Genomic DNA, 15,723 nt, shown 5'->3' on the forward strand with positions numbered 1-15,723 from the left:
AGATCCACTCGCTTACCTTCCGTTCCTGTGAGCGCGCGCGCCTGTGTGCGCGCGTTCACAGGAAATCTCGGCTCACGCGAGATGACGCCAATCGGCGTTAGCGTAGCCTGGGGGAGCCGCAGAGATGACGCCTTTCGGCGTTAGCTTAGCGGCAAGTGGTTAATACAAATGACAGGGACAAAACACACAAAATAACCCAAACAAAATACAAAAGGGAAAGAAAACACTTCAAGTGGCTATGGCAGCACCAGGAACTCAGCCGAGATCCACACACCAGCTATCCACCACTCAAACTGACACAACAATTAATGGAGAAGGTTAAATGACCAGAATAGCCACACCTGGGGAAAGAAGGTGTGGCAAGCAGCAGAAACAACACAAACGTCATTTGATCCAAACATAAAACATGTCGGATCAAACCACGTGTTGCCAGTCTCACCGATCTCCTGCCACCTGTCGCTGGAACGTCCGTGACAAGAACTGGTGCAATTGGACAATAGAATAAAAACTAGAAAAGTTACAATTTCTGGGTAAATTGTGTGGTAGTCTACAACTGGAGTGGGCGGAGTAACTGGGTGGAGTGGCTTGAGTAACTGTTGTGTGGCTAGAGTGGCTGGAGTAACTGTGGAAAGGTTGGACTGGGCAGAGTAACTTTATGGAGTGGGCAGAGTAACTGTGTGGAGTGTTTGGAATGAGTAAAGATAGTAAACATTACACTAACCAATTGATCAAATTTAAAAAGTGTACATGGCAAGCTTGATAGTGAGAAATGCATTTCAACTTTCATTTATAAAGCACATTTAATTGCAATGTTGCCAAAGTGCTCCACAGTTACAGTAAAACATACATTTATAAAAAAAACATTAGCAGCCGATTTGTGTAGGTGGGCTTGAAAATTAGGGAGTGGTGGCAGTTAAGAAATCATGTCCTGATTTTTCAGCTCACACTTTTGTCACTCTGCTGGCTGCTCACACACCTGGGTTCCTATGGCAACTCACTCTACAGCAAGGGCAGAGAAGAGTGGTTAAAAACAAACTGCTCCAACTTGCTCACTTCACTAGCAGTTGCCATCTTCAAACGGTTGTAGTTTAAAAATTATAAATCCTACAGCGAAGAGCTTTATATTGAGAATCACAAGACCCAGACCTACATTTTGAATCATAGTATGTCTCTAAAATATTAAAATTGAAGGCACTGTCGCAGTTTAGAAATTGCCCTTCAAATTTGAGGTAGCTAGAGTGGAGTTTTAATGAATGTCAATGGGTGGCGTGAGTTGCAATCAAATAGTTTTCACAATATGACAATCAGGACTATGGCTTAGCCGTGGACATTTTTAGTGGCAGCAGGGATAGCTGAACGTTTTGATATAAGATTTGTGAAGGTGGGCTTGAAAATGAGGGAGTGGTGGCAGTTTAGAAATCATCATGTCCTGATTTTTCAGCTCACACTCTAGCTTTTGTCAGCTTCCACTCTAGTTTTAAACATTCCGCCATTCATTCCTATGGGACCAATTTCACCACAAAAACGCTGATATTTTGTGAACCATTTGGCGAAACGTTCCACAAAGTAATAGCACACCAATCGGTATATTACTGTCTATGTAGTGTAAAAACTGTGGGAGGAGTTAGGCTGGTAAATTTGGCTATAATAAGAATATATATGTGAGATAACAGTAAGTGGTCTTGCCATGCAAGAACACTTAAGCAATTTCTAATTAAACAGTCGGACGCTAATGTAGTCTCTCTTTGGGACAGATATTTGCATTCACTCAATGCAACCTTATACCTACCTGGAGACCTTTTTTTTCATCTATTATTATATGTCTACCTCCTTTAGCATCTGATTGTTTTATCAGAAATTGCTTATTCAATTGTCCAAGGTTATTATCTAATGTTGTGCTGTTCTTCTCTTAGGGCTCTTTCACACTTGCGTTATTGTCTTCCGGCATAGAGTTCCGTCGCCGGGACTCTATGCCGGAAGAATACTGATCAGGATTATCCTAATGCATTCTGAATGGAGAGTAATCCGTTCAGGATGCATCAGGATGTCTTCAGTTCCGGTACGGAACGTTTTTTGGCCGGAGAAAATACCGCAGCATGCTGCGCTTTTTGCTCCGGCCAAAAATCCTGAAGACTTGCCGCAAGGCCGGATCCGGAATTAATGCCCATTGAAAGGCATTGATCCGGATCCGGCCTTAAGCTAAACGTCGTTTCGGCGCATTGCCGGACCCGACGTTTAGCTTTTTCTGAATAGTTACCATGGCTGCCGGGACGCTAAAGTCCTGACAGCCATGGTAAGTGTAGCGGGGAGCAGGGGAGCAGCATACTTACCGTCCGTGCGGCTCCCCGGGCGCTCCAGAGTGACGTCAGGGCGCCCCAAGCGCATGGATCACGTGATCACATGGATCACGTCATCCATGCGCATGGGGCGCTCTGACGTCATTCTGGAGCGCCCGGGGAGCCGCACGGACTGTAAGTATACTGCTCCCCCGCTCCCCGCTCCTACTATGGCAACCAGGACTTTAATAGCGTCCTGGGTGCCATAGTAACACTGAAAGCATTTGGAAGACGGTTCCGTCTTCAAATGCTTTCAGTACACTTGCGTTTTTCCGGATCCGGCAGGCACCTCCGGCAACGGAAGTGCATGCCGGATCCCAACAACGCAAGTGTGAAAGAGGCCTTATGCCTATCAGTTTATGGATAAAGGTAGACATGGGTGTTACCAGTTGGGTGTGTGTCCCTGCACAGTTTGACACTGGCAGCACTGATTGGACAATGTCATACTGTGCAGGGACAAACCACTAACTAGGAACTACCTCTATCTAAACTTCTAGTAAGAATAATAGAAGAATGGCACAACATAAGCCCCATTCACATTTACAGTGGAATTCAGACATTTTCTGGAGTTTACCCCGAGGCAGGGCCATTTGAAGGAATTTGGGGGCCCCAAGCAAAATAGACATGGAGCCCCCTTCCTCCACGCCCTCCCCACCTTACGCACACAAAGCCTACAGGAACCACAGTTTTTTGTTTTTTTTTTATAAAAAAGACATGGAGGAGAATACAGCACCACATACCTCTTACATCCAGTGACATCTCCTGTCATGTAGACCTTCTCTTTCCTCTTCTCCTCCATTTGACCCAGACCACCATGGCAAATTCTTTCAGCCGCATCTCTTCTCTATAGTTTGTAACACAGACACGTTAGATTTCTCAATTTTTCCATCAACCTCCTCATCCTGGTGTCCCCACAGTGTCATCCTGTATAGTGTCCCCAGAAATAATAGAATTACCCCTACAGTGCCTCCCCAATAGCAACACCCCCATATAGTAATTTCCACCACACTGCCCCCACATAGTAATCCCCCCATAGTAATTTGCCCCCACACAGTAATTTGCCCCACACTGCCCCCACATAGTAATTTCCACCACACTTCACCCACATAGTAATTTTCCCCCACATAGTAATTTGCCCCCACATAGCAATTTGCTTCCACACTGCCCCCACATAGCAATTTCCCCACACAATAGTTTTCCCCACACTGCCCCCACATAGCAATTTGCCCCCACACTGCCCCCACATAGCAATTTGTCCCCACACTGCCCCATCTAGTAATTTGCACCCACATAGTAGTCCCTCTCATAATAATTTGCCCCCACACTGCCCCATCTAGTAATTTGCCCCCACATAGTAGTCCCTCTCATAATAATTTGCCCCCACACTGCCCCATCTAGTAATTTGCCCCCACATAGTAGTCCCTCTCATAATAATTTGCCCCCACACTGCCCCATCTAGTAGTTTGCCCCCACACTGCCGCCCCCATCTAGTAATTTGCCCCCACATAGTGGTCCCTCTCATAATAATTTGCCCCCACATAGTAGTCCCTCATAATAATTTGCCCCCACACTGCCCCATCTAGTAATTTGCCCCCACACTGCCGCCCCCACATAGCAATTTGCCCCTACATAGTGTAGTCCCTCTCATGATAATTTGCCCCCACACTGCCCCATCTAGTAATTTGCCCCCACACTGCCGCCCCCATCTAGTAATTTGCCCCCACATAGTAGTCCCTCTCATAATAATTTGCCCCCACATAGTAGTCCCTCTCATAATAATTTGCCCCCACACTGCCCCATCTAGTAATTTGCCCCCACACTGCCGCCCCCACATAGCAATTTGCCCCCACATAGTGTAGTCCCTCTCATGATAATTTGCCCCCACACTGCCCCATCTAGTAATTTGCCCCCACATAGTATTCTCTCCCATAATAATTTGGCCCCATACAGCCCCCACATTCTCCCCCCCCCCATGTACTCGATTTATCTTCCCTAATATGTCCTCCTGTGTGTCCCCCCCCCAAGTAAGCACATGAAATAAAAAAATAAAAAATGAACAAAAAAATGAAAATATAATTACTCACCTATGTCCAGGGACAGGCGCTTGCTTGCAGAGGAAGGCGGGACGAGTCAGGCGCGTCACAGTGCTGCGTCCCGGCACAGGCGCGCGATGACGTCATCACGCGCGCCTGCGCCGGGATTTCACTACCGCATAGAAGCCTATGGCGGTGATCGGCGACGGGACAGGGAGCTATGCGCTCCCGTGCCCCGCCGCAGTATGTGGGCGTTCGGGTCAGCGTTGGGCCCCCCAGCGGCGCTGGGCCCGGGGCTGCCGACCCGAACGTCCCTATTGAAATCTGCCACTGGGCCCCGGGCCAGCTCGGGGCCCCAAGCAATTGCTTGTTTTGCCTGTCGGTGAACGACGGGCCTGCCCGGAGGAGCTGTATGTGTCGATGCAAATATCTGCAATGTCTGTCCTGGACTTTACCTAGACTTTTTCTCTCCATAGACCTAGTATTAAGTCTGGGTTTTGTCCAAATGAACACAGGTGTGAAAACTGCAGTAAATGTAGCGCAATGTCACAGTGGGCTATGCCCAAAGTACCCACCCCATGCCTAGAAACTGGAACATTTCTTCTGTAGTGAGAACGCACCTGACCTAGAACATCTCCGGGGTGATGGCTACATGTGTGGTAAATCTCTATTCCTAATCATCCGGAAATATTCTGTAGTTAAGGTGTGAAAACAGCTAAACAGTCATAAGAATAGACGCTCAAGAATTTTCATTACTTGTGGAATACAGTTATTTACCTGTCAGGAGAGGTGACAGGTCCTTTGTAACCAAATGGATAACTATTCTGCATTTAAGTTCATGCTGGTATACAAGTAGAAGGTAATAGAAAGCGGGGAGCACTCAAAAATTTTGAATAGGGTGGGTCCGAGCAGAAAAAATTGTGGCGCGCGTAGTGCACTGCGCAGAACTTTAGGTCTCACCCATTGTTATAAGCCTCTCCCAACAAACACCATACAGCTGAAATTATATTTTTGAGGATGAAGGTAAGAGTCTCACCATCATCCTGCATAGACACACTGTACTTTAAAGGGGTTGTCCCATGACTAATGTAAAAAATAAAAACCTCTTTCTAACAAAGCTAGAACCAGCCCTCTACCTCACGTGGATCCAGAGATCTCCCCATTCATTGCTCTGCTAGATTTATATGAAGTTGAAAGCTGAAGGGGAGTGTCTTTTTTGCTGCAGCTAAGGGTCCATCCACACGTCTAAGTGTTTTGCGGATCCGAAAAACACGGACACCGGCAATGTGCGTTCCTCATTTTGCGGACCGCACTTCGCTGGAACTCTCTTAGAAAATGCCTTTTCTTGTCTGCAATTGCGGAATCAGAGGAATGGGGAAGGCGAGACGCCTCTCCCCTACCCCGCCGCAGTACATCCATCTGTATCGCTGTCCTGAGGATGGCGATACAGATGAATATAGAGATGAGCAATGGAAGCGCTCATCTCCACTCCTGCTGCCACGCTTAGATCCAGAACCGTGCCACCCGAGGCGATCACGGCCCAAATTGGGGGAAAAAAAAAAAGACTGCTTCTCGGGGGCGTCCAGACCCGTTGGACCCCCCCTTCCTGTTGGTGTGCGTCTCTGATGGTAATCTCTGGAACTTCATTCAAAGGGTTTTCTGGCAGGATAATATTTTTTAGATAAAGGTGTAAGAATTACTTGCCGATCACATAGTGCTTCCGTTCCGTTGCTTACTAGATCTCTGCTGGTCTCCACTCCACTGAACTGGTCTCCACATTCAGGAAATGGCAGGAGATCATCGGTGCACCCAGTGACTATTTCCTTCTAGCAGTGCACCATCTGTCAGGTTATGTTATATTGTGCTGCTAGAATAGAGCATGAAATATTATATGCTCGGGCTTTAAAAAGTCGCAGAATAGGGCTTTTGCGACTTTTTGCACCACTCCAGTTTTGAAATGTGGGTGGAAAAGTGGGTGTGGTTAGCTATGCTAATGAGTTTCACTGCAGATTGATCATTGAGACTTTTTTAAAAGTCGCAATCTCACTTTTGTAAGAGGGTGGAGTAGGAAAACTGGTGCAGCTTTCCAAGACAAAAGCGTTAGGTTTAGGCCGCTTTCAGGCGAGTGAGTGTCACGCTCTGAACTCACAGCGCAGCTCCTATCCTGAACTTCTAGCACTGCCGGGGTCGCCTAGCATTATATTGATTATGATCCTATGTAACCCTTACAGTTCTGGAATGTATTGGATAACACTGACATAATGCTGCCAATGTTATCCAATACATTCCAGACCTCTAAGGGTTACGTAGCATCATAAATCAATATAATGCTAAGCGGCCCCAACAGTGCTGGAAGTTTAGGATGGGTGCTGCGCTGCGAGTCCGCAGCGTGACTTTCGCTCGTCTGAAAGCGACCTAAAGGATAAGACAAATTTATCAAACAACATGCAACATTTGATAAATGTGACATAAAGTACGCAAACAACTTAAGGAAGACTGACATGGTGAACAGCCGGTCGGATCCGTCCTGCCACAAGTGTGAAAGTACCCTTAAAACATTCCTCTCATGATAAATTCTCACCTTAGGCTGGGTTCAGACCTGAGCGTCTTTGATATGCGCGTTTAACGCGCGTTTTTTATGCGCGTTTTTTGCAATTTGTAAACGCGCGTTTGACGCGCGTTTGTGTGATTGACTGCAATGTCCTATGGCCACAAACGCGCGTCAAAACGCCCCAAAGAAGCTCAAGTACTTGTTTGAGCGTAGGGCGTTTTACAGCGCGTTTTTCAGCGCTGTAAAACGCTCAAGTGAGAACCAGGGCCATAGGGAAGCATTGGTTTTCATGTGTTGAGCGTTTTACAGCGCGTTTGAACGCGCTGTAAAACGCTCAAGTGTGAACCCAGCCTTAGTGTTTGATGACTATAGCTCATCTCAAGAGACTAATTTTAAATAATTTAGTCATGATTAATATAACTTTTTATTTCCTCTTTTTTTCAGAGTGCAAATTTACCTGCACCAGTGGCAAATGTTTATATCTTGGGTCGCTGATTTGTAACCAGCTAAATGATTGTGGCGATAACAGTGATGAAGAAAACTGCCCAACAGAACACCCTCCACCAGGGATATTTACCTGTAAGTACTTGGCTGAGCAGTCTGTGCCTTTTATATTTGTATGTATTTCAGTCAAATGAATACAACTAGTAGTAGCCTGGACAGGGGTGGCTGTGGATGTAGTGTTTCTGGATTTTGCAAAGGCTTTTGATACTGTCCCTCATAGACGTTCAATAAGTAAAGTAAGGTCTTTAAGCTTGGAAAGTATAGTTTGTAATTGAATTGAAAACTGGCTGAAGGACCGTGTCCAGAGAGTTGTGGTCAATGATTCCTATAAGTGGTGTACCTCAAGGTTCAGTGCTGGGCCCTGTATTATTTAATTTATTTATTAATGATAGAGGATGGGATTAATAGCACCATTTCTATTTTTGCAGATGACACTAAGCTGTAGTACTGTGCAGTCTATGGAAGATGTCCATAAACTACAACCTGACTTGAACACTGAGTGATTGGGCATCAAATTGTTCAATGTGGATAAATGTAAAGTTATGCATCTTGGTAGTAATAATCTCTGTGCTTCATATGTCCTAGGTGATATAACACTGGGAGAGTCACTTATAGAGAAGGATTTGGGTGTCCTTGTAGATGGTAGATTAAATAACAGCATACAATGTCAATCAGCTGCTCCTAAGGCCACCAGGATATTGTCATGCATTAAACGAGGCATGGACTCGTGGGGTAGGTATGTAATATTACTACTTTACAAAGCGCTGGTGCGGCCTCATCTGGAATATGCAGTTCAGTTCTGAGCACCAGTTCATAGAAAGGATGCACCGCAGCTGGAAAAAGTACAGAGGCGAGCGGCTAAACTGATAAGGCAATTGTGGCAGAAAGGGAAGAGGCGCTCATAGGGTAATAGTTTTTTGGGGTAAATGGTTGACAAGAAGAAAAAGTTGTGCTCATCTTTTTGTGTTGTGCAAGCATAGGCACAACACTAGTGTAGGCGTGTGGTTAGACAGTGGTCGGTGCTGCCAGTATCGTTCGCTTCTCGTTTGTAGGGTTGCCAGTCCTCCAGAGGAGCGATGAGGAGACAATATAGGGGTGTGGAGTAATTGTGGTCCACCGTTTTTCGATACTTCTTGGCGTAAAGACAAAACCTCAGGTAGTTGTAAATAGTTCCTTTATTGTTTGTACAACGCGTTTTGGAGTTGAAAACAGTCCCTTTTAAAGTCTGTATTTAAAAAACTACATCCTCTGTGCAGACAAGATGCAACAATACCCACAGAGCCGTTTTATACTGGGAGCAATAGATTTTATCTTAACTCATAACACCTTCACATTCGAAAATAAACTATATAAAACTAAATAAACTATATAAACAAATTAAAGGTACCGCTATGGGTACGTGTTTCGTGCCAAATTTCACAAACCTGTATATGGGACAATATATTTACAACAAGCATACCTGGAACGAAAAGATGATACTGTACAAACGGTACATCGATGACCTACTATTTATTTGGAGTGGTAACGCAAACGAAGCTATGGAATTTGCCACACATTTAGATAACAATACGTTTAACCTCACATTTACAGTCAATCATTCTACTACAGCCATAGAATAGCTAGACCTAATTCTCTTTTCTAAAGGTAAATCTGTTCAAACCAAAACTTTCTTCAAAAAAGTGGATGGCAGCAGCTATCTAGATTACAAAAGCTCTCATCACAAAAAATGGAAAAACAATATACCATTTAGCGAATTTAAATGAATATACAGAAACTGTACAAATGATGAAGATTTCGTCACCCAAAGCGAATCCATCAAATGTAGATTCCAGAACAAACGGTACACTGACAAGATCATACAGGCAGCCTGTCAGCGGGCGAAGAGCTACACTCAGTAAGAGTGTCTAACATCTAGAAAGAAAGTAGAGGCCCATCAAAAAATTCCCGTGAATATTAAATCTACCTTCCTCACAACTTACAATGCGAACCAGAATATACTATGTGGCATCTTGACCAAACATTGGTCTATTTTATTGGCAGATCCATTTCTAAAGAGACCTATCCAATCCAAAACTCAAATCACTTTCAGAAGAGCGTAGCCTCTTAAGAATCTCATTGCCTCCAGCCACATACGAAACAGAAAAAATTCCAATCCTCAACAAACCACCCTCTGTCCTCAACTCCATAGCAGCTACAAATGTGGCCACCAACGATGTAAATGCTGTTCAAACATCTCCACACGCACCTCAAAATTCATTAGCAATGTCACTGGGGAAAGGTTCAAAATAAAAGACTTTTATGAAGAACTGTTCTTCATCGTATGTTATATATTTACTTTAATGTACCTGTGGATTCCAGTATATTGGCCGGACCACCCAGACCCTAAGAGAAAGAACCAACAAACACTGTTGTAACATAGTCAACAGTTACAGTAAACATGGGGCTTCCAGTCATTTCCTTCAAATCCATGACAAAGACCCACCAATTTTACCATCACCCCCATTAATCAGGTTCTGAATACCCACACCAATTGCTTCCAAAAACTCAGACGCACAGAAATGTACTGGATATTCCAAGAATACTACTGCCCACCAAAATTAGCCAATTCTTCTTATCCAGAAATCAACAAATTATCATATCTTTTCTTCCATACTAATCAACAGTGAACAGTTACTACAATTTTATCCCTCTTTTATCCATCCAAATTTGATCACCTCCACCCTATCGCCAATTTTATATGTTCCCTTCATTCCTTCCAATCCATATTATAAGCCATTTACATTCACACTGCCATCTTTTTTCCCCCATGCATCACACATCTTTACATATCACCAATTTCGTTAATTTATCATTTATTGTTTTTTTTTATTTATCATCCATCATTTACCATTCAATATATCCCCTCCCTTTTCCCAAATTTATCATCAACAGCCACTCATAATATCAATCACCATTCATTCATACCATCACCATTTCGTTTAAATATCACCAATGTCATTTATTCCCTCCATTTTTCCAAACATCCATCATTGTCAGCCACTCATAATACCAGTTACCATCCATATAATGCCACTAATCCTCTCATACACCTATACATACCCCCAGTTCATCATCACACCATCTCAAACCCTGATACAACACTTCTCCACATCAGGTACCAGCGATCTGACACCTCCTCACAAGCGCTGTGAATTCTCCCCGCTCAGACACAGCGCTCATCACCAGTGACTGGATACCCTCCCTGCAAGCGCTGTGTGTCCTCTCTCCGCTTAGGCTACTTTCACACTCACGTTTTGGGTGGATCCGTCATGGATCTGCAAAAACTGATCCGTTACAATAATACAACTGCATGCATCTGTCGTGAATGGATCCGTTTGTATTAACTGTAACTTTGCCAAGACGGATCCGTCATGACTTCCATTGAAAGTCAATGGGGGACGGATTTGTTTTCTATAGTGCCAGAGAAAACGGATCCATCCCTATTGACTTACATTGTGTGCCAGGACAGATCCGTTTGGCTTAGTTTCGTCAAGCGGACAGCAAAACGCTGCAGGCAGCGTTTCGGTGTCCGCCTCCAGAGCGGAATGGAGACGGAACGGAGGCAAACTGATGCATTCTGAGCGGATCCTTTTCCTTTCAGAATGCATTAGGGCAAAACTGATCCGTTTTGGACCGCTTGTGAGAGCCTATGACGGATCTTACAAACGGAAAGCCAAAACGCGAGTGTGAAAGTAGCCTTACACACAGCGCTCATTCAGTATATGACTGCTGTGTGTTCTCTCCCCACTTTCACACATCACTCATTCATAATACGGCCAGTCCACCCAGGCTGTCAATCTAAGCTACCTCTTCCCCTAACCTCTTATGTAGCGTGCCTTTCTCTCTCACACACGCTGAGAAAAACGCGCTGTCTGCATAGAGGATGTCGTCGTTTTTTAAATCCAGGTAAATCACTTCCTCTTTTTTCTATTAGTACAACTATTACATAATACAGATGTTTAAATCAACATGCAGTTATTCCTTCATATGCGCTCCCTTTCATAATTTAACACCATTACTCGGGATATTGTCCATACTTGGGATATCGTCCAGCTCTCTATATACACATGCACACTTGATTGCAGCTAATGATTTTCACCTCTTGCTGTATACGTCCGGGGGGATTTATCTCACACTCTATATGTGTATGTGCACCTGTGTACTACCAACATCACATCTACAAATGGTCACCACCAACTGGGATTTATGTGGAGTATGCGTGTGTGTGTGTATGTATATGTATATATATATATATATATATTAGATAATCAATAAATAAATAATTATTAACCCCTTCACTACCGAGCCACTTTTCACCTTAAATCCCAGGCCGATTTTTGCAAATCTGACGTGTGACTTTATGTGGTGATAACTTTAAAACGCTTTTACTTATCCAGGCCATTCTGAGATTGTTTTCTCGTCACATATTGTACTTGCAAATTTCCAAATGTTTATTTCTCTACTTTTATAATAGATAGTAATAACTCGAAAAATAGCTACTACTTTACATTCCCCATATGTCTACTTCATGTTCGGATAATTTTGTTAATGCCATTTTATTTTTTGGGGACGTTAGAAGACTTAGAAGTTTAGAAGCAAATCTTGAAATTTCTCAGAAAATTTCCAAAACCCACTTTTTTAAGGAATAGTTCAGGTCTGAAGTCACTTTGTGAGGCTTACATAATAGAAACCACCCAAAAATGACCCCACTTTAGAAACTACGCTGCTCAAGGTATTCAAAACAGATTATACAAACTGTTAACCCTTTAGGTGTTCCACAAGAATTAATGGAAAAAGGAGATGAAATTTCAGAATTTCACTTTTTTGGCAGATTTTCCATTTTGATCAATTTTTTCCACTAACAAAGCAAGAATTAACAGCCAAACAAAACTTAATATTTATTGCCCTGATTCTGTAGTTTACAGAAACACCCCATATGTGGTCGTAAACTGCTGTACGGGCAGGCGGTATTGCGAAGGACAGGAACGCCATATGGTTTTTGGAAAGCAGATTTCACTAGGATAATTTTAAGCTGCCATGTCACATTTGAAGACCCCCTGATGCACCACTAAAGTATAAACTCCCGAAAATTACCCCATTTTGGAAACTACGGGATAAGGTGGCAGTTTTATTGGTACTATTTTAGGGTACATATGATTTTTGGTTGCTCTATATTACACTTTTTGTGAGGAAAGGTACATTTTTTTGTTATTTACAGTGTTCATCTGACAGGTTAGATCATGTGCTATTTTTATAGAGCAGGTTGTTATGGATGCGACCGTCTTATTTAGGGGCTCATTTTGTGCAGGATGAAATGATGGTTTTGTATTATTTTAGGGTGCATATAACTTTTTGATCGCTTGCTATTGCACTTTTTGTGATGTAAGGTAACAAAAAATTTCTTTTTTTACACCGTTTTTATTTTACATTTTTTACGGTGTTCATCTGAGGGGTTAGTTCATGTGATATTTTTATACAGCAGGTCCTTACGGATGTGGCAATACCTAATATGTATACTTTTTTTTAATTTATTTGTTTTACACAATAACAGCATTTTTGAATAAAAAAAATAAAATCATGTTTCAGTGTCTCCATAGTCTGAGAGTCATAGTTTTTTCAGTTTTTGGGCGATTGTCTTGGGTAGGATATCATTTTTGCGGGGTGAGATGACTGTTTGGCACTATTTTGGGGTGCATATGACTTTTTGATCGCTTGGTATTACACTTTTTTGTGATGTAAGATGACAAAAATGCCTTTTTGACACAGTTTTTTTATTTTTTATTTTTTTCGGTGTTCACCTGAGGGGTTAGGTCATGATATTTTTATACAGCAAGTCGTCACTGATGTGGTAATACCTAATATGTATACTTTATTTTTTATTTTTGTAAGTTTTACACAATGATATAATTGCATATGACTTTTTCATTGCTTGGTATTACACTTTTTGTGATGTAAGGGTACTTTCACACTAGCGTTTTTCTTTTCCGGCATAGAGTTCCGTCCTAGGGGCTCTATACTGGAAAAGAACTGATCAGTTTTATCCCCGTGCATTCTGAATAGAGAGCAATCCGTTCAGGATGCAACAGGATGTCTTCAGTTCAGTTTTTTTGACTGATCAGGACAGAGATAAAACCGCAGCATGCCACGGTTTTATCTCCAGTCAAAAAAACTGAACACTTGCTTGAATGCTGGCATTTTTTCCATAGGAATGTATTAGTGCCGGATCTGGAATTCAAAATACTGGAATGCCGGATCCGTCTAAAAGCCAGTCCCTTTTTTTTTCCGTATGACACCGGAAAGACAGATCCGGCATTTCAATGCATTTGTAAGACGGTTCAGGATCCTGATCAGTCTTACAAATGCCATCAGATGGCATACGTTTTAATGGATCCGGCATGCAGTTCTGGCGACGAAACTGCTTGCCGGATCACTCTGCCGAAAGTGTGAAACTACCCTAAGGTGACAAAAAATGGCTTTTTTACACTGTTTTTATTATTTTTTTACTGTATTTTTTTTACGGTTGTATTTTTATAGAGCAGGTTGTTACGGACGTGGCAATACCTAATATGTCAACTTTTTTTTACATTTAACCCAATAAAAGCATTTTTGAGACCAAAAATATGTTTTAGTGTCTCAAGTCTGAGACCCATAGTTTTTAATTTTTGGATGATTGTCTTAGGTAGGGGCTCATTTTTGCGGGATGAGGTGACAGATTGGTACTATTTTGGAGGTCATGCGCTTTTTTGATTGCTTTGATATTTATTTATTTTTAAGTTATTTTATTTTTATTTTTATGGTGTTCACCTGAGGGGTTAGGTCATGTGATGGTTTTATAGAGCCGGGCGATACCTAATATGTCTACTTTTCTTTTTTTCCTTATTTTTTACAAATTTTTTTTTTACTTTACCTTTGGAAAAGGATGCTTTTTTTTAATTTGAAACTTAACATATATATTTTTTTAACCTCTTCAGGACATAGGGCGTACAGGTACGCCCTTATGTCCTGGTACTTAAGGACACAGAGCGTACCTGTGCGCCCTGTGTATTGCCGATCGCCGCCGCGCAGCGGGCGTTGATCGGAAGCCGGTGCCTGCTCAAATCATTGAGCAGGCACTTCGGCTAAATACCCGGGGGGGTCCCGTGACCCCCCCCCCCCATGTCGGCGACCGCTGCAAACCGCAGGTCAATTCAGACCTGCGGTTTGCGGCTTTTATCTATTGCGGTGGTGGCGTGTGGCGGTGCCATCGGGTCCCCATGCGGCTGTAGGGGGGACCCGATGGCATGGAAGGCAGCGCGATGCCTTCCTGAGGCAACTGCGCTGCCTCCCGGTGACGAGCCTGTGAGATCCAGCCCCCTGGATCTCACAGGCCCCGGAAGCTGTATGAGTAATACACACAGTATTACTCATACAGCCAATGCATTCCAATACAGAAGTATTGGAATGCATTGTAAAGGATTAGACCCCCAAAAGTTCAAGTTTCAAAGTGGGACAAAAAATTAAGTGGAAAAAAAGTTGAAAAAATTAGGTTTTCCCTCCAAAAAAATTTAAAGTTTCAAGTAAAAATAAACAAAAACGTCATTTTCCCCAAATAAAGTAAAAAAAAATTGGTAAAAAATAGGGGGGGGGGGAGTATACATATTAGGTATCTCCGCGTTTGTATCGACCGGCTCTATAAACATATCACATGACCTAACCCCTCAGATGAACACCGTAAAAAATAAAAACTGTGCTAAAGAAACCATTTTTTTTGTCACCTTACATCACAAAAAGTACAACAGCATGCGATCAAAAAGGCGTTTGCCCACCAAAATAGTACCAATCTAACCGTCACCTCATCCCGCAAAAAATGAGCCCCTACCTGAGACAATCGCCCAAAAAATAAAAAAACTATGGCTCAGAATATGGAGACACTAAAACATCATATTTTTTGTTTTAAAAAAGCTGTTATTGTGTAAAACTTACATAAATAAAATAAAGTATACATATTAGGTATCGCCGCGTCCGTATTGACCGACTCTATAAAAATATCACATGACCTAACCCCTCAGATGAACACCTTAAAATTTTTTAAATAAAAACTGTGCTAATTAAACCATTTTTTGTCACCTTACATCACAAAAAGTGTAATAGCAAGCGATCAAAAATCACACGCACCCCAAAATAGTGCCAATAAAACCGTCATCTCATCCCGCAAAAATCATACCCTACCCAAGATAATCGCCCAAAAGCTGAAAAAATTATCGCTCTCAGACTATGGAAA

General features: G+C 42.6%; 1 protein-coding gene across 2 annotated transcripts in view; it reads left to right on the forward strand.

Annotated features, from left to right (window-relative positions):
• LDLRAD4 (low density lipoprotein receptor class A domain containing 4) overlaps positions 1-15,723 on the forward strand; it is a 388,238-nt gene that overhangs the window by 185,774 nt on the left and 186,741 nt on the right. For both annotated transcript variants that reach the window (XR_005779168.1, XM_040433133.1), the window contains exon 3: positions 7,365-7,499. Coding sequence is in view for 1 of the 2 variants with exons in the window: in XM_040433133.1 (XP_040289067.1) it covers positions 7,365-7,499 (135 nt within the window). In the remaining variant the exon portion in view is untranslated. The remainder of the gene's footprint in view (positions 1-7,364; positions 7,500-15,723) is intronic.

The sequence above is a fragment of the Bufo bufo genome, chromosome 5 (genome assembly GCF_905171765.1).
Source record: "Bufo bufo chromosome 5, aBufBuf1.1, whole genome shotgun sequence".
Lineage (NCBI taxonomy): Eukaryota > Metazoa > Chordata > Amphibia > Anura > Bufonidae > Bufo > Bufo bufo.